The following is a 27757-nucleotide window of genomic DNA, read 5'->3' on the forward strand; positions in this document are numbered from 1 at the left end:
TACGCCTGCCCCCCCCATCTCTCCCTTCTTAGAGAACTTACTGTAGAAACCTTGTAATTGCAATTCTTTCTCCGCCCCTTGGAGATGTAAATCTTTTAAAAAGCCTCCTCCCAGTCGTACAACCCAGAGCTGTCGTTCTCAAGGATGTGGGTGTCATCCCTTTGAAATGTACCCATCGAGGGAGTGGCCCATCTCCCAGTCTCTGTGGGAGGGGAGACGCCTAATTGATGGGGGCGCCACTCTGCGAACACACCTGGCCTAATCGCGGTGACTAGTGTGCCCCTGGAGTCCTCCAGCACTTTGCCACCAGCTTACCCGAATCCTTCAAGTCCCTGACAAAGCTTCAGCACCCGGCCTCTCGTGCCGCCACCAGAGCCCCGAGCGGTCTTCCCTGATGGGGTCGCTTTGTCCAGGGAAGGTTTGCTCTGACCCTTCCCCCGGGGCTTTGGTTTCTGATCCGCTCTCCCAGGGAGGCTGCAAAGCCAAGTTCTCATCTTTCCGGGAGTGGGGTGGGGTGGGGCACAGGCCACAGGGAATGCATCGTCCTTGCATTTCAGTTCTTGCTCTGGCCTCCTAGTTCCTTACTGCTTTAATGCTTCCTGGATGCTTTTGAGAAGACAACATGTTTATCCTGCTTAATTTCGGTTGTTTCCAGTGGGGGGTTGACATGAATTAAAAGGGAAGGAGGAATCAGTCATGACCTTTGGGACTTCTCTGCCTCCCCTGTCTCTAGTGCCCAAGACTCAGTGTCCCCAAGCTAAAGTGTCCCCCACCCCTCCCAAACATGAGTCTCTCACAGCTCTGTCTCCCAGAAAGCCACTAGAAGGGCTTTGACCCCAGACATTCCACAGCCAATCGGTCTGGGATGGCTACCAGCCTTTATGTGAATGAGAAAATGGTGTCTCTACTTCAAGTGAAACATTTATAAATGAGCATATTCTTTCTTTTTAAAAAAATTTTTATTTTTTATTAACATATAATGTATTATTAGCCCCAGGGGTTCAGGTCTGTGAATCGCCAGGTTTACACACTTCACAGCACTCACCATATCACATACCCTCCCCAGTGTCCATCATACAACCACCCCATCCCTCCCCCCTCCCCCCCACAACCCTCAGTTTGTTTTGTGAGATTAAGAGTCTCATGCTTTGTCTCCCTCCTGATCCCATCTTGTTTCCTTTTTTCTTTCCCTCCCCCCAAACCCCTCACATTGCCTCTCAAATTCGTCATATCAGGGAGATCATATGATAATTGTCTTTCTCTGATTGACTTATTTCGAATGAGTGTATTATTTCTTAATAAGTACCGTAACAAACAAGGACATTTCATTCCATCAGAAAACTGTCAAAATATGCGAATTTAGTTACAAGGCACTTTACTACCATCTGCCAAAGTTGTAGTAAACATACAATTCCCATCAGTGAAGTTGAACAACATATAACACAGCTTTTTGAAATAAGGCATCGCCTGTGCGGTGAACAGACCTCCCTTTGATGTGGCAGCCTGAAAACTTGCCAGAGCAACCCTGAATTAGCCGCTTTAAAAATTATTTCATTGTCTCCATCGTTTAGATATATCATTGATCTGTTCCTTTTTCCACTGCACATCGAGCTGGGACTACTGCAGTACCCCCTAGCTGGTCTTCCTACCTCCAGCCCGACCCCGCCTCCCCATGCGCCCAAGCTGCTCACAGCATGCCCAGCGCCTGCGGGGTTTCCCTTCTCCCTCTGCCTGCGTGTCTTTTGAGGGAAAACTTCTACATGCCCTTCATGGCTTCGGATAGGCACAGGCTCTGCTGTGTGGATTCGTTCTCCCATGAGTCTGCTAATGTTCTCCATGACGGTAACCTGCCGCAGAAAATGAACGGTTTATGGATTTGTTTCTAAGTTTGTATCCCCACTGTGCTGTTTCTCCATCTTGTAGGAGTTATGGAGCTTCCTCTTTGCTCCCGTGGCACCCCGAACACTATGACAGTTCCTGTCCCATTGCTCCGTAACCATGGTTCAGTCCCTCTTCCCATCATTTGACTGATCTCCTTCAATGGAGATCCGTCTTGCAGGTTCTTTGAGCCCCTGTGTCTAATAGGGGCTGGTAGATGTTTGCATAGTTTGTGTCTTCCAGGCTTATATGATTTGGGGAAGGCCAGCCCTCTCCCTCTTCACCTCCTCTGAGAGGAAGGGAGAAGTGCCTGGAAGTGGTCTTGCCGCCCTTGTCATTAGCCACAAAGCCACTAGGGGGCAGGAAACCCCCATCCTTCCCTAGATGCCAGCCCAACCAGCCTTCCCGACAGAATTCAATTTTCTAGGCCCGTGTGCTGAAAGATCATTTTGTAAAAATGGTCAGCTCAGCAGATAGCTTGCTAAATCAGTGAGGAATTATTTGAAGCCGTGGTTTTACTCAGAATGCTCCCCAAATGCTTCATGTTTCAGAAGAAGTGAGCTTTTCCTGAACTTGGTTTCCTAATTTCTCTATTTTGGGGAAATGATAGTCCACAAGGCTGTGACTCTGTGCCCCTGAACTGACCTTCACTCCTGGGAGGACACAGCTGGGATGATCACAAGGTGGGATTGAAGGCTTTTGTCTGATTATTTTAATGAACTGATTTTTTTCCGACAGTACACATTTACTTTTTTACTTTTTATTTTTTAATTACTTTTATTAACATATAATGTATTAGTTGCCCCAAGGGTAATGAATTGATTTTATGTGAATTGACCTAGCACCCCAAAGAGGGGTGGGGATTGTTTCTAGGAAGGTCCTTCTCACTAGGGGTGTAAATTGGGTGGGGAAGGGGAGAGGCTGCTTTTTTCTTTTTTCCAAAGATTTTATTTATGTTTTTGAGTGAGTGAGAGAGAGAGAGAAAGAGCAGAGAGGGGCAAAGGGAGAAGCAGGCTTCCAGTGGAGCCTGGGATCCTGACCTGAACTGGAAGGTAGACGCTTAACTGACTGAGCCACCCAGGAGTCCCTGGGAGAGACTCTTCTCACCGAGATGTGGCCTGTACAGACTCAAGTTCTTGGTGGGCAGGGCCACATCTCCAGGTTTTCTTTGGTTTCTTAATGAGGGGGAACATGAAGAACAGCCCAGAGGGGAGATGGACCCCTTAGGACAGAGCAGCCCCTCAAAACCTGCTCAGCCACACACCCCCCGCCCCCGCCCCCAGTCTCCCTCTGGAAATCTCAGCACCACCTCAGACATTTCAAAGACCAAGCCTGGTGTGATGGTGGGAGCTCCAGTCCAAGGACCATCAGCTTCCACCTTCCCATTAAACGTGTTGTCACAGGGATGAACCTCCAGGACGAGACCTAAAAAGGGCAAAAACAGTGTCTGATTCCACTCATAGGAAGTATATGAAGCCCTCAAAATCGTAGAAACAGAAAGGAGAGGGGTGCCTGCGTGACTCATCTGCCTTTGGCTGGGGTTTCTATCCCAGAGTCCTTGGGTGGAGCCCCCAGGGGCGTGGTGCCTGCGAGGGACTCCCTGCTCAGCGGGGAGCCTGCTTTTCCCTCTCCCTCTGCCCCTCCAGCAAGCTCTCCCGCTGTCAAATAAATAAATAAAGTCTTTTTTTTAAAAGCTTTTATTTATTTATTTGACAGAAAGAGATCACAAGTAGAGAGGCAGGCAGAGAGAGAGGGGGAAGCAGGCTCCCTGCTGAGCAGAGAGAACCCAAGGCGGGGCTCAATCCCAGGACCCTGAGACCATGACCTGAGCCGAAGGCAGAGGCTTTAACCCACTGAGCCACCCAGGTGCCCCTAAATAAAGTCTTTTTAAAAAAAGAAAAGAAAAGAAAAAAAAAGAAGAAAAGAAAAGAAAAAAGAAACAAAGTAGGGAGGTGGTTACCGGGGGCTGGGGGAGGGGAACTAGAGGCTAATGGGTACAGAGTTTCACTGTCTCAGGATAGGAAAGTTGCGGAACTCTTTTCACAACAAGGAATGTACTTGAGGCTCCTAACTGTGCACTTAAAAATAGCTAAGATGGTAAATTTATGTAATGTTATGCGTGTGTTGCCTTTTTAAAAACCATAATAAAGTAAGGCTCAGCGTTCGACTGCCTTCTGCAGTAGGGGGCTTTCGGAAACCATTATCACTTGCAGAAATTTCTTTTATGGGGCGCCTGGGTGGCTCAGTGTGTTAAGCCTCTGCCTCCGGCTCAGCTCATGATCCTGGGGTCCTGGGGTCGAGGACCCATCGGGTTCTCTGCTCAGCAGGGAGCTTGCTTCCTCCTCTCTCTCTGCCTGCCTCTCTGCCTACCTGTGATCTCCGTCTGTCAGATAAGTAAATAAGATCTATTTTTTTTTCCAAGTTTGTTTTGTTTTGTTTTTTTACAAACGACTGGGAAGCCAGGGAGCTCTAGCATTACGAGGGCTTCCCCAGCTCTAGGAAGGAGTCTCTTCGCTGGGACGCGGCGCGCTCCCCAGGTCCGGCTGAAAGGTCCCCCTGGAACCGTGTGAGGAGCTGCTGGAGGTGGGAGAGGGAGAGAGAAAGCAGCGTCTGCTCAGTTTCCGCAGTCCAGGAAGGGGTCTGGTGTCGGGGTGGCGGAGGTCACCTGGAGAAGAACCGCCGGCTGGGCGCGGTCCCCGCCCTGGCCGGGTTCAGCCTCTGCCGGCGCCGCGGGTCCGTCCCGGGGTGGGGGAGCCCCTGCACAGTGACCCTCTCTGGGGACCCTCCTGAAGCTCGGCCTGGGCTCCGGCCCCGGCGCCGCCCCTCCAGACCGAGCCTCCGCGCGCGCGTCCGCTCCTACCCGCGGGTCCCGGGGGGCGCCAACCTGGCACCGGTGCGAACGCCACCCCCCACCCCCCACCCCAGCCGACATCAGAGCTGAGACCTCTCGGTGCTCGCCACTGCTTTATCTCCACGCTGCCCGCGGGGACCTCGGGGGCTTCCCCGGAGCCACGGAGCCTGCGACGCGCGCGGGGATAGGATCGAGGTGCGTGCGCGCCGGCGCGGGGTCGAGGCCGCGGCACGTGGCGGCCAGGGCGGGCAGCGGGGTCCCCTGGAGGGCGGGCAGCGGGCTCGGGCTCCCTGGCCACCGGCTTCCCGGCCACCAGCCGCTCAGGCCCGGCCTTCCAGGGGGAAGGCGTCCTCGCTGCGCGCCCCCACCCCACTTAGGGACCAATGGCAGGGCCAGGTTTGGGTGGGAGGGAGCCCGCGGGAGGCCACCCAGCCGCCCTGCGAAGCTAGCAGGTGGGACGCCGGTCTTCCAGGTTCTAGTTCACCTAGAGCAGTTCTTCCAGGTTCTATTTCACCTTCCAGGTTCTTTTCTAGTATTTTCCTTCCCGTGCACTTTTGGGTCCCGTTAACTGAGCACTGAAGGTGCCAGTGGTTGCCAGAAACAAGACTGATTTTACCTACATTAAAGCCTCTCGGGCTCTCACTTTTGAACTGTCTCCTCCTCCTGATGACTGACCTGCTGGGCTGGGACGGAGTCCTCCCCAGACTGAGCTCTGGAAGCGTCTCTGGCCATCTTTTTCTGTGGCTGCGAACTGCCCCTTAATGTGGGACAGGTCCCCACACGGTTGGGAGCTTTGCTCCGATGGCTGAAGCCACGCCCCCCTCGGGCTCTATCCTAAGACCTGAGGGCTGATGGGGAGTCGCAACTGAAGTTCTTGATGGAGGGCAGCGTGGGTAAAGGAGAACTGAGGGAGGGGGGTATGTTGGCTCCTATTTGTCCTTAAATGTGTTTTTATATCCTGGGGAGAAAATGCTACAGGTTGGCAACTGTCCACATAGGGAAGTGGCGTCCTGGTTCAATATGGCAGCCTGGCTAGGAGTTTAGCAAAGACTAATTTAGTAACTAGGATGGGCAATCATGTAAAACAGCGGAGCTTAGGTGGGAAATAAATTCCTTTCTTCTTCAGATCTGCTGGAGGTGTCTGCTTCCTTCACCTATTTACCCACTAGTGTCTTTTTTTTTTTTTTTTTACTTAAAAAAATTGATGTACAAAAAAATACCGCTTCACTGGCTTGGGATACAATATAAGATTTCTCTCTCTCTCTCTCTCTTTAAGATTTTATTTGACAGAGAGAGAGAGCACACGCAGGGGTAGCCACAGGCAGAGGGAGAGGGAGAAGGACACTGGGCTTTATCCCAGGACACTAGGATCATGATCTGAGCCAAAGGTAGAGGCTTAATGGACTGAGGGGAGTCTGCTTCTCCCTCTCCCTCTGCTCCGCCCCCAGCTCATGCTCTCTCTGAAATAAATTTAAAAAATCTTTTTTTAAAAGTTGAAAATAGAAGAAAATAAATACCTAACAAAGCAGAATGGAAATTTTAAAAAAATAAGTGACATCACTTTTAACTCCCTCTTCATTCCTAAAAACTGTTTTTCCTCCTTTCCTCCTTTCGTCCTCTCCCCTACGATCATTCACTTAACAACATTTATGGAGTGTATGCTATGTACCAGGCACAGTATTGGGACATCAGGACACAGAACAAGACAGGAGCGGTCTCTGCACTTAAGGAGTTTCATACTAAGAATGGTAGAGAGAAAAGAGAACATAGAAGCTAGACACAGTAGATACTATCAGATAGGAACAGCATTGTGAGCAAAGTCAAGGAGATTAAGGGGGATGGAGAGTTCGGGGGAGGGTCTCTTCATTCAGACACAGGTTGGGGTACTCTCAAGAGCGTCCCAATGGTGACTGGACCTCAGCTGCCAAGAAGTCTGTTTCTCCTTGGTGTGACAGCTCTGAGGTGTGTGTCCAGGTCAGGCAGCTTTGCCTCCTGCATCCCGTGGAGATCTGGAGATGCGGATCTAGAGAACAGCCCAGGTCTCCATCCGTGGCAGCTTCTCTGATCCCCACTCAGTCCATTGCCTTTTTCTCATGGTGGGCTTCTGGGAGGAGGAGTCTGCGCACTGCCTTTCCCGGCTTCTCCCAGCCAGGGCTCTCCCATCCCACTCTTCAGGTCTTTCAGCTGCTGGTCTTTGTTATTCAAGTTCATAGCCATCCACTCTGTCATAAGCAGGTACTTAGCAGCAAATGCCTTCACTAAGCAGTAGATGTGGTGAATAAACCAGGGCAAGTCCTCCTTCTCCCCGGGACTTACCTTTCAGTGGTGGGAAGACAAAAAAAGAAACCAATAAGCAAGTCAATGCACTGTGTGAAAGGTGGTTGTCGTGGTTGCTGGGAAGAAAAATAGAATGGGGGTGGGGGGGACACAGATGCCGGTGGGGCAGCAGGGAGAGTTGCCCTTAATTATAGGATGACTGCAGAATGCCTTCTGCATTACAGGGACAATATGGCAAAGACCTAAAGGAAGGGAAGCTGCCTTGCACAACACTGGGGGGAGAATGTTCTAGTTCAGATGAGTAATCAGCATAGAGCCCCAAGGTTGCATGTTTGGGGAATAGAAGGGAGGCTGATGTGACTGCGCCAGACAAAGCAAGGTGAGGGGGGTGGGGGATGAGATTAGAGAGGCAGCTAGAGCCCAGATTGGGTAGGGTCTTGTCGACCACTGCAAAGGCTTTGCCTGTTACTTCAAGTCCTTGGGAAGGCATTGGGGGATTTTGGAGTGACGAGGGACATTATCTGTCTCTTGTTTTGGTAGGATCACACTGGCTGCTGATGGACAGTAGGCTCCAGAAGGATGGAAGCAGGGGACCATGATAGTGGTACTGCAGAAGTCCAGTGAGGAGCTCGTGATCAGTTCAATCTGGAAAAATGACGACAGGCTTGACACGGAGGTGACACTTCAGCTAAGTGGTGAAGAATGGGGAGGAGTTTTCCAGACAGAGAAGAGACCGGTGCAGGGAAGGACATGCTGGACCTTCTGGATACCTGGAGCCTAGCTGGTAGAATCGAGGTGGGGTCTCTGATTGGGAAAGGCATCCCCAAATGCAGGCTACACATTCTTTTTAAGCCTGCATGAAACACTTACAAAAATTTTATTGTGTTAAAAAAAAAGTAGATCTCCGGCACCTGGGGGCTCAGCCTTTAAGTGTCTGCCTTCGGCTCAGGTCATGATCCCAGGGTTCTGGGATTGAGGCCCAAATCCTAAGCAGGAAGCCTGCTTCTCCCTCTCCCCCGCCCCCCCGGCTTGTGTTCCTTCTCTCTGTGTCTCTTTCTGTCAAATAAATAAATAAAATCTTTAAAAAAAAAAAGTAGATCTTGACCAGTGACAAACATTTTATACAGATGTTGTTCTCTGGCCAGAGAGTAATAATATTAGAAATAAATAAAAATATAGCAAGTCTCCCAATACATTTTTAAATTTGGTAATCACTTCTCCTAATTTATGAATCAAAAAGAACTAATGGTTGAAATTAGAATATGTTTAAAACTGACCAACAAAAAGAGAACCCTATGAACATGTCAGTTCTTCTAAAACTAAGCTACACATTCAATGCTATGGCATTCTAGATTTCAACAGGGATTTCCTAAAGACAAGGACAAATGATTTTCAAAGTCCTACAGGAGATTAAAAAGCCAAGAAGAGCGTGACAGTTTTGAACAATAGCAAGGTGTTGGGACCTACCTCCTTGATCACATAATGAAGGTTTAAAATTGTATCTTAAGTAGGATAATATTAAGTCATTTTGGTTCTAGTAAATAACATTTTCTGGTTCAGGAATAGACTGAGTGAGCATTTAGTGGACGGAACAGAACCTAGGAATAGACTCGTGGAAATTCGGGCACATGGTATCTGACAGAATCATTTGGAAAAAGATGGGACTGTTCAAGAAATGGTGCTGGGAAACTTGGCTCCTCAAGTGGGTCCTGATTCAGCTGGGAATGCTAATCTTGAACTAATGGTGTCTTACACCAGTGCTTCTCAAACTTGAGTGTTCGTGAGAAGCATCTGGAGCTTGTTCGGTTACAGATTCTTATTCAGGAGGTCTGGGTGGAGACTGAGATTCTGCACTGCTGACATGGCCTCCATTACTGGCAGTACCGCCAGCCTGTGAACCGTGCTTTGAGTAGCAGCAGCTAGATCTTTAGAATATCAGCTGTTTACTTAACAAAAAGGTGATCTTAGGGTGCCTGGGTGGCTCAGTCGGTTAGGTGTCTGCCTCCGGGTCGGGTCATGATCTCGGAGTCCTAGGATTGAGTCCTGCATCAGGCTCCTTGCTTGGCGGGGAGCCTGCTTCTCCCTCTTCCGCTACCACTCCCCTCACTTGTGCTCTCTGGCTCTCTCTTCCTCTCTCTCTGTCAAATAGATAAATTTTTTAAAAATAATAAATAAATAAATAAATCTTTAAAAAAAAGGTGATCTCAAGGATATTTTGGCAGCTCAGTGATGTCATCAGGAATTCTTTTATCTCTCTGCTCTTCATTCCTTCAGTGTGATGGCACACACTGGCCTTTTGTTTTCTTGTTGGTTACCTCATTGTCTCGTGATATCTGCTGTGATTTCAGATATCACATTTACTGTTTTTAAAGATTTTATTTATTTATTTGAGATAAAGCAAGAGAGCTAGAGAGCACGAATGAAGGGCAGAGAGAGAGAGAGGGAAAAGCAGGCTCTCCACTGAGCAGGGAGCCTGATGCAGGGCTCGATCCTAGGATCCTGGGATCGTAACCTGAGCTGAAGGCAGATGCTTAACTGACTGAGCCACTCAGGGGCCCCCAGATATCACATTTACATTCCAAATAAGAAGAAAGCCCAAGGAAATGTTCCCTCATTGTTCTTGGGTAGAACTAGGTCACATGGTTACTCCAGCTGAAAGGAAGCTGGGAAAGAGAGCGTATTAGTTTCTGTTGCTGCTGTAACAAATTGCCACATGATCAGTTGCTAAAAACCCACCAGGTTATTATTTTATAATTCTGGAGGTCAGAAATCCTAAAATCAAGGTGCTGGGCAGGATCCTTCCAGAGGCTGTGTGGGAGAATCGTTTCCTTGCCTTTTCCAGTTTCTAGAAGCTGCTCCCATCCCCCTTGACTTGTGGCTCTTTATTCTACATTCAAAGTCAACAGTGTAGCATTTTCAAATCGCTGTCACTCTCTGACCTCTGCTCCTGTCCTCACATCCCCTTTTTCTTACTCTGACTTTCCTGCCTTCCTCTCAGAAGGACTTCTTACAGTGTAATTCTACTGGGTCCACCTGGATGATCCAAGATTATCTCTCCATCTCAACATCCTTAATCACATTGGCAAGGTCCCTTTTCCCATGTAACAACGTAGCCACAGATTCCGGGGATTAGCACATGGACATCTCAGGGAGGGGACCTTATTGTCTCATAGTGTCTGCTTTTACCCCAGTGTGTATAGTGGGGGAGGTACAGAGAGAGAAGGGGCTGTCAGTTTAGCCAGTTGTGTGTGACATCTTCACACGGATTTAGTTCGGAGACAAGAGCACAGAGAGGATCCTGGGAAACAGGATTGCTTATCCGAATCTAGTTTGAGTTGACGTCAGTAGCTCCAGTCCTTGGGGCGGAACTAGAAAGAATGAATTTTCTTGCTGCCCCTCTGTTGACTTCTCATGTGTTCCACATTGGTGTGTTGTTTTTGTCCAGCAGAGCCAATGGGGGCCGTATCAGGAGCCGGAGCCAGAGCTGAGGCTTCTCCTCTTGGGGAGGAGTGGTGCGGGGAAAAGTGCCCCAGGAAACATGATTCTGGGCAAAATTGTGTTTGTGTCCAGTTGTAGTGGCCAGATGGTGACAAAAACGTGCCAGAGAGCGAGGGGGGCCACAGGAGGGGGGAAGGTTGTGGTCATCGACACCCCCGACATTTTCTCCTCAATCTCTTGTGCCGAAGACAAGCAACGCCAACATTGAAAGCTGCTTGGAGCCTCCATGTGCTGCTGCTGGTAATTACCATTGGCCGTTACAAGGTGGAGGACAAGGAGGCAGTCACGGGCATCCACAAGCTGTTTGGAGCCGATGCCAAGAAGTACATCATTACCGTTTTCACTCAGGAGGATGATTTTGAGGGTGACGCACTGCAAGCTTACGTCAGTGGGGAGGGGTACCTCCCGGAGCTGGCTGAAAACTACGGAGGCCAAAACTGGGTTCTGACCAACAGGGCAAGCGAGGAGGAGCGGCCAGTCAGGTGAGGGGACTCCTGTGCCGGGTCCAGTATTTGTTGCATGAAAATGGAGGACCATAAATTGTGAACTTCAGAAACAAAAGCCGTGAATTCGTGGTAAGATATTCTTAAGGTCTACAAGGATCTTTGTTGCTAGAGCTCTTGGGTGGATGATGGGCAGGGATACGGGAGGTGTGGCACCGTGTGATGGACCATAGGCTTTGTTTAAGGAGATATTTATCCGTGATCCACCAACATGAGGCACCAGGTGGCAGGGGCTTTGCATATTACCCTTATTGGCAAATTAATGGATACATTTAAGTCCTCACCTGACTTTATCCCTCACAGCACTGGACACACAAACCGGACCATCTCTTCCCTTGGCTTCAATACAACTACACTCTTTGTTTTCTAACTCCTGCCCTTTTTGGCTATGCCAGAGATTCCTGAGCTCTCCTCGCGTGGCCTCTGAAAGTTGGCACCTTTAGGGCATGGTTCTAGGCTTTCCTCAACTCTGCCTTCCAGCTCTGAGCTCTGCCGATCGCTAACGATTTCCAGATTCATCACTGTCGTCCAGGTCTCTCCTCTCAATCCTGCTCCCGTATCCGACTGCTCCTCGACAGCTCCAATTGGCTCTCATAGAGGACCTTGGACTTCACACGTCCAGACTTTTGGTTTTCCCTCTGAAATCTGTAAGACTTCCGTTTTCCTCTCAACTGGGTAAATGGTGGTGCTGCTAACCAGGCTCTTAGAACCTAAACCCAGAGGTCGGCTTTGCTGCCACTACCAGCTGGCAGCTGATATCTGAGAAATCATCAAGTCTTCTGTGGTCAGAAGTCCCACCTCTCTCCATCCGCATTCCCCACGTCTGATCCAAGCCAGCCTGGGTTCTCGCCTGTCCTGTCTTACAAACAACCTTCCCCTCTTTCATTCTTGTGCCTTACCCTCAATCCATTTCATACACAAGAGCCACAGTCACATTTTATTTAATTTCTTTTTTTAAAGATTTTATTTATTTATTTATTTATTTGACACAGAGAGAGAGAGAGAGAGATCACAAGTAGGCAGAGAGGCAAGTGGGGGGTAGGGAAGCAGCTCCCCACTGAGTGGAGAGCCCAACACAGGGCTCAATCCCAGGACCCTGAGATCATGACCTGAGCTGAAGGCAGAGGCTTAACCCACTGAGCCACCCAGGTGCCCTTATTTAATTTTTTTTTTGAAGATTTTATTTATTTATTTGACACAGAGAAAGAGAGAGTACAAGCAGGGGGAGCGGCAGAGGGGGAGGGAGAAGCAGACTCCCTGCTGAGCAGGGAGCCCCAGGCGGGACTTGATCCCAAGACCCTGAGATCATGACCTGAGCCAAAGGCAGCCGCTTAACCCACTGAGCCACCCAGGTGCCCTAATTTCTAAACCTGAGTAGAAAATGTATTTGTAGTTAAGGAAGATACAAAAATTCAGGCTTTTGCTTTTGAGGAGCTTACTCCTGGATTTGAGTGACTCATGCATAAGACACAAAACAGTTCCTGATTCAGGGTAAGTAAGTGAATGTTGTTACAGAGGATTCATAACGCAAGTGCCAAAAGAGGTAAAGCAAGCAAAAATCCGGCGTAGGGGGCGGCGTTGGTCAGAGTAAACTCTGAGAACTGATGAGCATGAAGCCCAAACAGGACAGAGGTGAGAAGGAAGGCAACAATTATTGAGCACCTACTGAGTCCCAGACATATGAACGGACAACATCTTCACAAGTGCTCTGTGTACCCTGTTCCACAGATGAGGACCCTGAGGCTCCAGAGAACTTGTTGCTCTCTTATCTCCTAGGTCTGCCCTCCTTCTTTTTCCTTTATAACCATCTTTCTGTCTCTTGAAGGCTGACTGGAACAGGAATGTCTGCAGAGAGGATCAGAGCATGGGATGAGCTCTGTGCACTGTACCCTGAACCCAACACCCTCTTGTTTAAAATGCCGAGGTGACTGTCCACTGATCTTCAGATGGAGTTCAGAATCCCCGACCTGAGTTGGTCCTTCACCCTCTAACTTGCTCTTCAGATGTTGGTCTCACTGGCCTTCCCTGTGGTCCTTGACTTGCATCCAGTCCATTCTGGAGCTTCCAACCTGTGATTTAGTTCACCTGGACACGTCCCCTCTCCCATCAGACCCCATACCAGGTCTGCTTTTGTGTATCCATTTCCCTCAGCATGAGCTCACTTCCTCAGTGCGTCTTCCCCACCGGCTCCTCCTTCCATCATGGCGCTCCTCACGCGGCCACCAGCAGGTGAGTCAAGTGATTGCTGTGAATATACTTGTGGTGGTTGCCTCCCCACAGACTCCCTGAGGGACAGAACTTATCCATTCTGTTGACCCAGGATCTTATTTTTGTCTTCCATAAAACAGAGATAATAATATGTATCTCAGAGATTTCTGTGACGATGCAAATAAATGCTTACAAAAATATTTGCAAATACTTGAGGTGTAAGCATTCGGTGATTATCAGCTGCCCCTATTATTATTGTTGTTGGGTCGGCAGCTCCGGGAACGCAGGAGGAACAATAAAGATGGCCGCAGGGCCGCCATCTTCCAGGCCGCCCTCTTCCTTTACCCATGACTCTCCCGCCGGAAGGACGTATGCCGAGGACACATCACCAAAAGTAAACCGATACTTATGCAGGAAACAGGAACATCAGGACTCCCCCTACCCTCCAACCACCAAATACCTTACCATATATAGTTGTGAACCCACGCCCCAAATACCTTACCTTTATAGGGCTGTGAACCTATGCCCTCTCTTAACCCAAATAAAAGACCCACTCGACCCCCTCCCGGGCGCGACTTCTCCAACTCTCCTCTCCTGAGTCTCGGAACTTCCCCAGAGAGCGCCTTTAATAAACCTTGCCTTGCACCTATCTTGCCTGGTGTCGTATGTATCTCGCCTATAAAACCTTACAGTTATTAGCATTATTATGGATGTGTATAAGGTTCACATAAGTTATGGAGACATTAAGGACTTTAACAACCCGGAGACTCAGCAAGATTCCCACTTTTAGGACTATTACCCAGAAATAAAACATTCACATACATAAAGATGTATGTGTAAGGATACTTATCGTGGCATCTCTTGAGATAGTAAAACCAGAAATAACCTGACAGTCTACCAGTAAAGGAACTGTTACGTTAGGATGGAATGTTCCATGTCCATGCCTTGGAGCAAATAGCATCTCCTAAAAAACCGGAGCTGATCTATGGGGACTGACTTGTACAGCTGTACAGGACATATTCTGAAGCAGATTGCAGAGCAAGATGCCTACCAAGTCTCCCTGTGTGTTCATATATGCTTGTGTGTATGCGTATAAACTTAGAAAAACACAGAAGGATGTATGTTAATTAGCAGCTGCTCCTTTTACAGTGGGTGAGAAATTTAAAAATTATTACTTTTTAGATCATACACATTTGCACTGCAACAACGTTTGGCATTTAAAACACGTGAAAGAATTTGAGTTGTGCTGGGTAAGATGAAAGACGTCTGAGGGTCAGAGCTGAGAGGGGAGGATCCGGGGAGAGGGATGGCGGAAGGGACCCACAGCTTGGGGTAAGGCCAGGTAAGAAAGCAGAGGGAAAATTTCCTTGGCTGGCATGGAGATTTAACAAAAATAGGGTTGAAATAAAGTATTGGAAGCTTCTAGGAATAGCAGACGCATCAGGATTGTATATAATTTTTACCCTCTCTTTTGATTCCATGACAATTTAAATTTTGGGGAACTTGTCAGCTTTACCAGGCAGGGGAAGGGAATACCAATTGTGTGTTTGGTTCCATTTGCCCACCTGGATGGGAAAAGTTCCAAGTGTCTCTGGTTCTTACGTCAAAAGCAGCTTCATTTCTATCCCGGGGGCACAGTGTGGGGAGAAGACACCAGAGATGTGTAGGAGTTTCACGCCTGATCTCCTCCTTTCCCCCAGTCCCTCAGATGGACATTCCAGACATCACTGGGCTAGTTTCTTCTTCCGGGAAGTCCACTCTTCTTAAGCCTCTGGATTTTCTCCAGAACAGCAGAAACTCTGGAAGACTTGGAAAGGAACTGTCATTATTGTTGGGAGACTGGCGAGAAGGAAAGTTAGAGCTTCGGGCTCAATGCCTTGGTTAGATGGCATTTGTGGGGCTCCTCTGAGCAAGAACAAGACCCGTCTTCATACTTCTGGGGAGCCTGTTGTGCTGTCGGCAGTGGGGTCTGAAGCTCGACTGACATTGTGGACAGGTCTACAAAAGCCAACAAGGAACATGACCATGGCCTTGATCTGACCACATCGTCCTCATTAAATTACTTTGAATTATATACTTGTGTCTCCATTTCTTTACTTTGCAAAAAGATGAAATTTTAGGTCCCTGTGCATCATTTCCACCTTTATTTTCTAGGATTGTATGAATGAAGCCACGACCAGAAGGGGGACAAGCCACTTGGTAAGAATGATCCTTAAAAATGGTAAGCTTACATCTGTATCCTTTTGAATGCATCATGAGTCAAAATGAGGTGGAAAAATTAGATAAGTAGGATCAGAGATGTACTCTGGAGGCCTAGCTCAGGTTGGTGTCCGCAGCTCGTCCCCTAGGGAACTCCTAACACTTGGGAGTAGGTTCTGGACATGGCGTGGGTGTCCTGGGCCTTCCCTGAATGTTATGGAGGTGGGCTTGCCTTTCATGGCTTCTTTCCGGACTCAGCCTTGTCTTTCTGGCCCTGGATCCAGGACTATACAATGTTGACTCCCCCCGGGAAAGCAGAAATCATCTTCATGGTGATTCCACTCATTTGTGGAGTTCACTGGGGGAGGTCAGGATCCTTGTAATGATCTCCATTAACGATACATCCTGCACACCTCACAAGTCAGTCCCTGTAAGAGCCTCCTTGTTCTGTTTAGTAGGTGCAATTTTGTCCAAGGTAAGGGGTGCATGCGACTGAGTCAACCGTCCCTCGACTGATGGACCTTTAGGTTATTTCTGGGCCAGCTCTGTGCAAGAACTGAGTATTCAGCAGTGAATTAGACAGATGAGATCTCTGTCCTCATAGAATTCCCTTAATAATAATAACTATTATAATTACAATTTTAATGATAATCACAACTGACATTATATACTGGAAAATATATATAAATAATTCAATCTTCCCAGCATATAATTCTCATGATAACTGTACACATCGATTCCTCTAACAGCCCTATGAAGAGGTGGTTATTATCATTATTCTCATTTACAGAGGAGTAAACTTAGCCAGAGGTATGTGAACTCAGGCAGAAGTAGGGATTTAAAATTCTGTTGATGCCCTTTAGTCAAGACCTCCAGGAACTTGCCTGTTATGTCCCCAAATGATTCCTCGTGACCCTGAGGAAATAGCACACCATGAAGAACCGGGGGGTGTCTCAGAATGAGGGCATTGGAAGGGACTTTATCTTGGTGGGATGCAGACTTGTGTGAGCTGATTTTGGGGAAAGCAGGAGCTTTCCCAAGACAACAAGGATGAGCTGTCACCTGCGTTTTGGTGGTTTTCTTTAAAAGTGTGTTCATTCCACCTCCCAGACCTGCGGCTCAGAGGCCCAGGCATGATCCACACTGATAGTGCCTGGGGTGCCTCAGCCTCTGAATATTCCGGGAAGTGGCTGACCCTGACCTTTGCTCAGCCTGAAGGTCTGGTGCTGACCTTGGATAGAGGAGAAGTGGTGGGGGCAGGGCACATGTGTGGAGATAGTTTTGTGGCCCAGGTTTTTACAGTAACTTATTGACATACAATTAACATAGAGTAAAATGCACACATCTTAAGTGTATAGCTCTGTAACCCCCAGGTAGATAGGGATCTGGAGCATTTCCAGGGCATCTGGGTGGCTCAGTCTGTTAAGCGTCTGCCTTCAGCTCAGGTCATGATTCCAGGGTCCTGGGATGGAGCCCCACATCAGGCTCCCTGCTCACCGGGGAGCCTGCTTCTCCTTCTGCCTCTGCCTGCTGCTCTGCCTACTTGTGCTCTCGCTCTCTCTCTCTCTAGTAAATAAATAAAACCTTTAAAAAATAGCAAATTAAAAAAAAAAATAAGATCTGGAGCATTTCCATCACTTCCCAAGTTTCTGCTGCATCTCCCCAAAGGGAACTGAATCCAGACTTCTGACAGCATAGACTAATTTCGTCTGTTCTCGAACTTCATGGAGTGAGACCCCATAGTGTGTGTTTTGTGTCTGGCTGCTTTCATTTAGCATGTTTTGAAGATCCATACATGTTGCATATCAATAGTTCATCCATTCATCCTTTTGTTTTTGTTTTTGATTGCTGAGCAGTAAAACATTTTATAAATATACTATCAAGGGGCGTTTTATTTTATTTTATTCATTTGTTTTTTCCACGGGTCATTTTATTTATTTATTTATTTACTTATTATTAAAGATTTTATTTCTTTAACAGAGAGAGACACAGCAAGAGAGGGAACAGAAGCAGTGGGAGTGGGAGAGGGAGAAGCAGGCTTCCCGCTGAGCAGGGAGCCAGATGTGGGGCTCAATCCCAGGATCCTGGGATCATCACCTGAGCCAAAGGCAGACGCTTAGCAACTGAGCCACCCAGGTGCCCCCCCATGGGGCATTTTAAACTCAGTCTCCCTTGTCCTGCTTTAGTCCGTGGACTTCACAGCCAGGCACTTACCTTCGGTAGCAAAATGAAAGGAAATCTAAGGACCAAGATCACAGGAGGCCAAGTTTAACATTTTCATGTTCCTGGGAAATCTTGACCATTTTTACGTTATCTCTTCATTTATTCACGGGCCCCTTTGTGGCTTTGACTCGGAGAGGTAGCTCCTGACCGGGACTAGCGTCCTGCTGCTCAGAACACTACCGGCCTTCTCTGTAAAAAACTGACAAGGATGAGAAAGCAGAACACCTGCCCCCATCTCTGAACTCAGCTGCAAGAGGAGATGTTGAATCTGCTCTTTTGTCCTCCAGGGGAGGGGAGAAGCCGCTTCAGTCCCCAGGATGTGAGCTGAACCCTGGGCCACCGGAGCTGAAGGTCCTGCTTGTAGGCAAGCGTGGAGCCGGGAAAAGTGCAGCTGGGAACAGCCTTCTGGGGAATCGAGTCTTTAAGACCAAATTCAGCGAAGGGTCAGTCACCCAGAGGTTTGTGTCTGAGAGCAGAATCTGGAGAGAGAGGAGAGCTGTGATCACTGATGCTCCAGACATCTTGTCTTCAAGGGACCTTACAGCGGAGCTCCAGAGACCTGCCCTTGGGCGCCCCCTGCCCTTGGGCGCCCCTCACCTTCCTGCTGCTGCTGATGCCGCTGGGCTCCTTCACCGAGAAAGATGAGGCAGTCCTGGACGCCACCCGGCCAGATTCGGAGGCAAATTTGTGAAGCACCTGATCATTCTCTCCACCAGGAAAGAAGACCTCAGGGATCAGAATCTACGGATGTTCCTGAAACACAGAAATAAAGCTCTCTACAACTTCACTGACATGTGCAGTGACCGGTACTTCGTCTTCAACTACCGAGTGACAGAGGAAGAGGAGCAGCGCCAGGCGGACGAGCTCCTGCAAACAGTTGCGGGCACTGCAACAGAATGGGGGCAGGCCCTGTAGCTTTAGAGGGGAAGGTACACAGCGTCTAAATATCCTTTTCTAGATGCTTTCAGAAACTAGATATGAAATATACAGAAGGGCGGGGAGAAGAGGGAAAGGACAGGTCCAGTCTGTTGACTAACTTTTCTTTCTCCAAGGTTACTGAAGTTATGAGCCTTTCCGTACACACTGTCTTTCATTCTCTCCTGACCCTTACCCCCTCTCTCCAACGGGATGGTGAAGGTCTCTTGTTGAGTTTTTTCCAATCTCTTCTTCTCCCCACAGTGTATCTGTTGCCTGCGGCTCAAGACTCAGTGCTCATGATGAGATAGATGGTTCTGGAAAGTTGGTTTACTCTTCTCTTTCTCTTAAGCCCACTCTGACACTCTCCTTCCTTCTCCTTCTCTTGACTTCTTGGTTCCTTACTCTTCACTTGTTGGAGAGGGGAGGTCATTCTGAAGAGAGGAGGATGAAGACTGGCAGCCCAAGTCCTCACATGGCATTAGGTGGGTTTCTCAGCCCAGCCACACCACCCACAGCTCTAGCAGATGTCCCCGTGCACTCGGTGCTACATGCTCATTGCTCTGAGCTGAGATTCTTCCAAGTCAACATGACTCACCGTTGCCTTCACTTCAAACGCCCTCCCCTGAGAAGAGCACAGATTCAGAAGATTGTGTCTGCTTAGGAGCCCTTGCACAGTCCTCATGGAGGGCCAGGTGCTCGGGAGCCTTCTCAAGAAGTGGAGACATGCAGGGAGATCCGGAGAGTCTGTGTGGAGAAAGCTCAGTTTGTAATGGGCTTTGGAGAGTGGGCAGGGTTTGGGCGGCTGGCAGAAGGCTGGAAGACACTGCAGGGAAAACTCCAGCAATCGGAAGCAGGGAGGTGGGACTGAGCCTACCCCTCGAGGGGCCGGCCAAGGAATGGCCATGATGGAAATGGAGGGTTCACACCTCTACAGGACGTGGGACAGCCATCATAGACCCAATCGTGGAGGTCTTTGAGAACCACCCGCTCTGAGGGTATGGAAGCAGGGACTGAAATCCGTGACAAATGTGAGACTGTTGGAAGATGGATCTAGAATCCTGTAAGCATAACTATGAGACTGTGGGTTCAGGATACGCAATGCAATAATTTGCCCTAAAAGAGCACAGGGTAGGCTTTCCTCCCTCTTTGTTGTAAGGCAGATATGGGTACATTGGCAAAGAATGTATGATGAGAGAACTGTGAAAAGGCCAGTGCAGAAGAGAAAGACCACAGTACAGGTGGAGAGTCATAAGGAGCCCCCACGAGCGCCCACTGCCAGGTCTCTAGCATCTGTCACTCAATTTTTAGGGACATCTGTTCTCCATCATCACCACACAAAACAGCGTGAGTGTGCGTTCGTTATTATAACCACGAAGTGCCTTTTGACGCATCAGTGAAAGACAATTCAGTTTAATGTGGTTTTAACGAGAAATGAATTTTTGGTGATCCAAATGAAGGAACGAGGAATCTGTCAACGGTATACGTAGTTGCTTTTTCACGAACAGTCAATTCTGTTGTTAATTTCTCAAGCGCATCAAGGAGATTTTGCAGCACTTAGCATTAGTTGGCAATAGGAAGACATTGTTGCCCCAGGAACAGAAGACCAAGGGGTGAGATGTGGAGTCTGGATGCAGCTGAGTAGATGATGGGAAGTAAAGCCAGGGTCCCCCACAAGGTGCCAGGGAGTCAGAGAAGCTACCAGAAGGAGGGAGTGAATTCAGAGGTAGGAACAGTGCCATGTCGTGGGTGAGCGCGGGGCAGAGATGGTGGTCCAAGTCATGCTTCTCATTCCCAGAGAGCGTGCCCGGAACCATGCTTGGGGAGAGAGCTGCTGCGTCAGAGGGTGGCCTGGTGCTCTCCGAGCATCCTCTGCCATGACATCTGGCAGCGCTTTGAAAACTGCCCCCAGATCAACCCATGGTCATCCATCTTTCCTGCTTTCTTTTCAACAGAGACCCTGAGCATTGTGCTGGTGGGGAGGAGCGGCACTGGGAAGAGCGCCACCGGGAACACCATCCTTGGGAACCCCGACTTCCGCTCTCATTTCCAAGCACAGGCAGTGACCTAGACGTGCCAGAGCAGCGAGAGGATGTGAGGCAAGCTGCAGGTGGTGGTTGTGGACATGCCTTCACTCTACCTGACGACCAGTGCCGAGGGAGGTCTGTCCCACCTGGAGGAGGAGGTCAGAGGCTGTTTGTCCTGCTGTGAAGAAGGGAACAAGGTTCTGGTCCTGGTGTTCCAGCTGGGATGGTTCACTCAGGAGGACAAAAGGGCAGTGAAGGACTTGGAGAGCATTTTCGGAGAGGAAGTACACGACGTGCTGTTCACTTGGAAGGAAGACCTTGAGTCAGGGGACCTCGAAGAGTATGTCCAGAACACAGATAACAAAAGTCTTAAGAACATCATTAAAAGGTGTCGGGGTGGGGGGAGGAGTCTGTGCTTCTAATAACAGAGAAATGGGCCAAACCAGGGAAAACCAGGCAACAGATCTTCTGGAAATGGCCGATAAGCTGATAAAGAACCATGGAGGTCAGGGGGTGCCCACGAATGGGAGAATGTCAGCAAAATCATTAAAAATGCCCAGGAAGGGGACACCTGGGTGGCTCAGTGGGTTAAATCCTCTGCCTTCAGCTCAGGTCATGATCTCAGGGTCCTGGGATCAAGCCCCGCATCGGGCTCTCTGCTCAGTGGGGAGCCTACTTCCCCCCCCCCCCGCCTGCCTCTCTGCCTACTTGTGATCTCCATCTGTCAAATAAATAAATAAAATCTTTTTTAAAAAATGCCCAGGAAAAGCACAAGCCCACAAATTTACTGAAGAATTTGAAAGAGATTTTATCGTAGGCAGCTGACGTGCATGGGGGTCTCTCTAAGGTAGTGACACCCACACTTGGGGACAGGACGTGGTAGGGCTGGTGGGGTGGGAGAAGGCTCCAGGACCCTGGCAGACACGTACAGCTCAGCCCATGTTGCTTCAGCTCTTTGTGGGTAAACGAATCGTCAGGTTCCTCTCTAAAGGAGAAAGAAGAAATTAGGTGGGGGAATTCTAGAAAGAGGCTTCAGAGATTGGGTGGTTTTGAGGGTCAGAATTAAGTCTCATGAATCACCTCACCTGCGTACGTAGAGTGGCTTCAGGACAGACAATGTGACCAAGGCCAAGGCCAGCCTGGGGTCAAATACAGAAACCTGCCCAAGGACTGGGGGATGCAGATCCAGACAACCCCTGGCATGGCTGAATGGAGAAGCTGGACTCATGCAGACCTCCACGAGCCCCTGCTACACCCCCCACCCCCGAGATGACTCAGGGCCAGCAGGTTCCTTTCCTCACCAGGGGGCTGTTCCTTAGTGCTCCCTTCTTTCTAGGCCTGAATAGAAAGTGGGACCCTGTCTACTCTTCTTTCTTGTCCCTTAGGAAAAAAACATGAGTCTGGGAGGTTTCAAAAGACTTTATTGCTAATCCTCGCCGTGAAATAGAGCAGGACAAAACTTGGACACATGGTGAAATTGCCAAGATTAGCCAATCTTGTAGATTTCCAGAATTCTTTTTTTTTTTTTTTAAGATTAAGAGAGATTAAGAGAGAGAGCGAGAGAGGAGGAAGCAGGCTCCCTGCTGAACGGAGAGCCCGATGTGGGGCTCGATCCCAGGACCCTGAGATCATGACCTGAGCCGAAGTCAGAGGCTTTAACCCACTGAGCCACCCAGGTGCCCCAATTTCCAGAATTCTAAGTAGGAGTCTAGATTGCCTCTAGAAAAGTTTATCGAAAACTCCTTTGTCCTGGGTGATGGACACTGGAGAGAATATGTGTTGTATGAGACTCAGGAATCACTGACCTGTACCCCTAAGACAAATAATACAGTCTATGTTGATTAATTGAATTTAACTAACTAACTAACTAAACTTTTTAGAAAAGAAAACTCCTTTGCACTTTTCTCTTTTTTTAATCCCCAAGGGTTAGAAATTAGGGTAAAGTTCAGAGAGCTCAAGGAATCATGTCTTGAACACATTAAGGGCTTATTGAGTCTCACGTCAGGAAGTCCACGGGGAGGGAGTCTGAGGCCGCTGTGGCCTCCACGCTTCCAGTTGCTTCTTGGGTCTGGGACGGGGGTATCCCGCTGAGGCTGAGCGGACGATGTTGAGGGCTGCCTGGTGCGGGCAATAAGCTAACTTAACTGTGGGGTCTCCCCCCAGGTAAGCGGTCGGATGTCACCACCGTGAACTGTTCTGTGTGTGCTCTGAGGACACGGTCTGTCATCTGTTACTGCTTTTTGAAGGTATCAGCTGCCTTCAAGTTTAACCTCTTCATCAGAGCCCGGACTGTCGCCATTAATACTGTTGTACTCTCCCTAACCCTGCATGTGACAGATTCTGGAAACTGTGTGTATAAATACATTCGGTTGAATGAAATAATAAAGGTGAATTATTCTATAAATTCACGTCCTCCTGGTTGCTATTTTTCTGACTTGGGGGAAGAGCCCGCCCCCATGGAGAGGCAATGCAGGTGTTTATAGACACCTTGACTTTGGAGAGGTTTTTGTGTCTTTGGTGCATGAGGACCTTCGGAGTGGGTGACAGCTCAGGAACCCCCCAGTCCAGGCATTTCAGTGTAGCAAGGACAAATACATTAGAACCAGGAGCATGGAAGCAATAAAGTCTAGAAGGCATTTTGTGCCTCTTCCCAGAACTTCCCTTTTGTTGGAAGGCAGGCACAGAGACCAGGGCACTACCCGTGGCTGAGCAGGTGGCATTGGGAGCTGCACTAGGTGGCGGATGTGTGGGCTAAGCCGTGCGACAGCTTCTCCCAGCCAGGACCTAACAACCATCTCCCCTTTCCTTTAGGACCACATTAGAGGGGCGGGACAACATTATGTTGGTTCCCCCAGGGGGCACCTGCTGGGAGTTAGGAGTGCAAGAGGTTTCTCTGGGGGCAGGGGACAAGGTAATAGCTGTTAAAGACTGAAGAGGAAGCAGAACGGGGCTGAGAGTTTTCATACTGTGATGCAGATCTGACACTTGCCCAAGGAAAGGGGGCAGACGCTGCTTGGTAGGGAGAGCGGCACCCTGGACAAGCCGGGCCCATCTGAATAGGGAGTTCTAGGGCAAAGACTGGTGCATAGCGACGGCGTTCTGCAATGGACAGACACTGGCGGCTCCGCGGTGCTCAGCCCTTGGCTGGGGGCTGCCTGGGAAGGGCATGGCTTTGGCCCAGAAGCTGAAGTAGATCCTGAAAGGGTTGCAGCTGGAGGCTGCCGGCTATTTGTCCTCCTTGGAGCAGAGTGACGTTTTCCTTCTTTTCTTTTTTCAATGCTGCATGTTAGATCCCCGGAAGTTACTCATCTTATAGCCGGGAGTTCGCACCCTTGGACTAAAACCTCCCACCCCCCTGCCCCCCCAACTAGCTCCCAACAACCACCATCCTACTCTGTTTCTTCAAGTTAGACTTTTTTTAGATTCCACGTGTAAGTGAGATCATAGAGTGTTCGTCTGTCTGACTGATTTCACTGAGCGTAATGCCCTCAAGATCTATCCATCCTGTGACAAAGGACAGCGTTTCCTTTTTTTTTTAAATTTTATTTTAAAGATTTTTTTTAATTTATTTGACAGACAGATCACAAGTAGGCAGAGAGGCAGGCAGAGAGAGACAGGAGGAGGCAGGCTCCCTGCTGAGCAGAGAGCCCGATGCGGGACTCGATCCCAGGACCCTGAGATCATGACCTGAGCTGAAGGCAGAGGCTTTAACCACTGAGCCACCCAGGCGCCTTCCTTTTCTTTTTATTTAAATGGCTGAAGAATATCCCATTGTCTCTATACACCACGCCTTCTTCATCCACTCATCTGTGGACAGACACTGAGGTTGCTTCCACATCTTGGCTCTTGTGAATAACGCGCAGTGAGCATGGCGGGGACGGGGCGTGCAGAATTCCTTCAAGATCCTGATTTGCTTTTCTTTGGCTATACACCCAGAAGTGGGACCAACAGATCATGTGGTAGTTCTCTTTTTAATTTCTTTTTTTTTTTTTAAGATTTTATTCTGAAATCATCTCTACACCCAACATGGAGCTTGAACTCATATCCTAGAGATTAAGAGTCGCGTGCCCCGCTGACGGAGCCAGCCAGGCAGCCCTATTTTTAATTTCTTGAGGAATCCCCACACTGTTTGCTTCAGTGGCTCCACAAATTTACATCCCCGCCACAGTGTGTAGGGTTCCCTTTTCTCCACATCCTCGTGGACACCAGTTATCTCTTGTCCCTTTGATAACAGCCGTTCTCACAGATGTGAGGTGGTATCTCATTGTGGTTTTGGTTTGCATTTCCCTGGTGATCAGGGATGTTGAGCATCTTTTCATGTATCTGCTGGCCATGTGTATGTCTTCTTTGGAAAAATATTGTTTCAGGAGCTTTGTCCGTGTTTTAGTCAGATTGCTTTTTGTTGGTGTGTTGTTGAATTGTATGAGTTCCTCATAAACTTTGGATAGTAACTTCTTCTCAGATATATCATAAGCAAATATTTTCTCCCATTCTGTATGTCACTTTCTCATTTTGTTAATTGCTTCTTTGGCTGTGCCAAAGCTTTCTACTTTAACATTATCCCACTTGTCTGTTTGCTTTTGTTGTTTGTGCAAAAAAATTATTGCCCAGACCAGGATCAGGGAGTATTTCCCTGAGCTCTCGTCCAGTGGTTTTACCATTCTGGGTCTCGAATTTAAATCTTTAATTCACTTTGAGTTAATTTTTGAATAATATGAGAGTCTAATTTCATTCTTTTGCATGTGGATATCTGGTATCCCAACACCATTTATTGAAGAGATGATCATTTCCCCATTTATTCTTGGCTTCCTTGTCAAAGATTACTTGACTAAATTTTCTTTTTTCTTTAATTTTAAAATATTTTATTTATTTGTCAGAAAGAGAGAGAGAGAGCATAAGCAGGGGGTGCGGCAGACAAAGGGAGAAGCAGACTCCCTGCTGAGCCAGGAGCCTGATGCAGGACTCGATCCCAGGACCCTGGGATCATGACCTGAGCCAAAGGAAGACAGTTAACCAACTGAGCCACCCAGGCGTCCCTTGACTAAATTTTCTTGAAGGGAGAACTTTCGAGAGTGGTGTACCTTCGTAGCTATCACAGCTGTCTGGCACGCTCCCTGCCGAGCCTTTTGTTCATATGTTTTCAGAGATCAGCTCCTGCAGGTTTCCACTGGGCCTCTCTTCCTGCGAGGCAACTAAAAGAGGAAGATTTCTAGGATGACCTGTGGCCCTTGTCACTGCATTCAACCTTGGGCTGCGTGCAACTCACGGTCTTCCTCCTCCACTGTCTCTTCTCATTTCCCTTGCCTTGGCTTTCATTTCTGTTTCTGTCCATGTGACCCACACTCTGGTTCCTACGGATCTGAGACCCTGGTAAGACTCTAAGAGTCTCTCAAACATATGTGTCTTAGCAAGACCACTAAAGGCTGGCCATGAGTTGCTCATCCTGCCTGTTCAGTGAGGTATGTAGTGGGCTGGCTCCCAGCTGGGAATGACCTTGCCCCACAGGGTAGGTTTGGCAATCTCTAGAGACATTTTTGGTTGTCACAACAGGGGGGTGCTACTGGCATGTAGTAAGCGGGGGCCAGAGAAGCTGTTAAATGTCCTACACTACACAGGACAGTCTGCCTAACAAAGCATGATCGGGCCCCGTATGCCAGTAGGACGCAGACTGAGAGACCTGATGGAGTGATCAAGGTGGCTTATTGAAGGATGTCCAGATGTTCCAGCTGTCTCTGGAGTAGAGAGTGGGAGAAGTAACTTCTAAGGAGGTGGTTTTTCCTTGTTCACAGTGTTTCCATTGCCCAAATGCCCTGCATTTGTATCTATTTGTCACATGGGGTCATCCGATGTCCCCACCTCCCCACCAGCCTCTCCTTCCTCACGGGGACCCCTTTCACTTCCTCTTCTCGCTCTTCCTGCCCTGGGAAAGACCTTGTGCAGACTGTGGCATGTGTGGTGAGTTTAACTTCCAGAGTAAAAAAAAAAAAGTGTGCTGATGACGAAGACAGAAAATATGAAAAAACCTCATCTTCCTATTGTATCGTTACAACGGTTGGTGCCACGGACCCATGGGCCCAGCTCTCCCCGCTGCTATATGACGCTTCTCCCCAGCAGACAGAGACACTCACCCTCCAGTTTTCCAGGAGGGACAATGAGATGCTAACGAGGAGACTTCGTGGTTATAATTCTCGCATTTATTTCTGAGAATAGACACAAGATGTGCTTACCAGATCGGTGTGAGATCTACCTGTGAACAACGTGGTACTTTGGCTACAAACCTTTCCTGTTTTCCTCTTCTCATCTAACCCCGTCTTCGTAAATTCTAGTGGGTGCTATGGTGGCAGGTTTGTGTTTCCTCATCCCCATATTAATAAGGGTCAGGCCTGGGTCAGGTGTTATGTCCCAAATATAGTCTTTGGAAATATATTTGTAATTTGTCTGTGCTAAGGCTACAGTAAGTTTAAAATGAGGTCATTTACATCATGAATGTTTTCCTAGAGTTCACTCTTCCTGCTTAAGTGTCCCTCCAGAGCCCCTGCAAGTTCTTGTATGTTTTCCTTGGGTGTATTTCTGAGGTTCCCCAAAGGATGAATTCTATAAGCTCCTGAAAACGTCTGTGACCCACCACGTGGTACTTGCCCTGCTTTTCTTCTTTTCCTGATATGAATCCTCTGCTGAGTAAGTGCCTGGAAGGTCCTGTTATCATCAGACATGACTCTCGGTCTTACTGGTCACCAAGTCTTCAGGTTCTCAATATTGCCACATCTACCGGGGACTGGAGCATCCGCCAAACACCTCCGTTTCTTCTGGGCAACAAGGTTCTTGTAGGCACCACTGCTGACTCCGCTGGCCACTCATCCCCTTCCTCCCCAGGTTACCTACACTGGAAACAGTGACACACTCCATTGAGGCCCACGCCAAGAACTTGACTTAGACAAAAATCCTCAACAAAATACTAGCAAATTGAATACAACAACTTATAAAAAGAAGTGTAGACCATGAGGAGTAAGGACCATCTAGAAATATGTATACCTGGGATTTAACCCTGGGAATACAAGATTGGTTCAATGCGTAAATATCCATCAGTGTGTTTTATCACATTAATAGAATGAAGGATATGATTATCTCAATAGATACAGATAAAAACATTTGACAAGAGCCAAACCCATGTATGAGGA

General features: G+C 48.4%; 1 protein-coding gene across 1 annotated transcript; it reads left to right on the forward strand.

The window, feature by feature from the left end:
• The first annotated feature begins 1836 nt into the window (after positions 1–1836).
• On the forward strand, positions 1837–27488 carry LOC111154386 (GTPase, IMAP family member 8). The gene is given in 14 exon segments (XM_022513926.1): positions 1837–1842; positions 5796–5827; positions 10496–10707; positions 10710–10976; positions 10979–11079; positions 13178–13236; positions 17925–18237; positions 18239–18302; positions 18305–18521; positions 18523–18566; positions 20508–20971; positions 20973–21084; positions 22743–22888; positions 27453–27488. Coding segments are annotated over 14 exon segments (2073 nt in total).
• Positions 27489–27757: the final 269 nt, after the last annotated feature.

The sequence above is a fragment of the Enhydra lutris genome, unplaced genomic scaffold, assembly GCF_002288905.1.
Source record: "Enhydra lutris kenyoni isolate GAN:26980312 unplaced genomic scaffold, ASM228890v2 scaffoldscaffold37, whole genome shotgun sequence".
Classification (NCBI taxonomy): domain Eukaryota; kingdom Metazoa; phylum Chordata; class Mammalia; order Carnivora; family Mustelidae; genus Enhydra; species Enhydra lutris.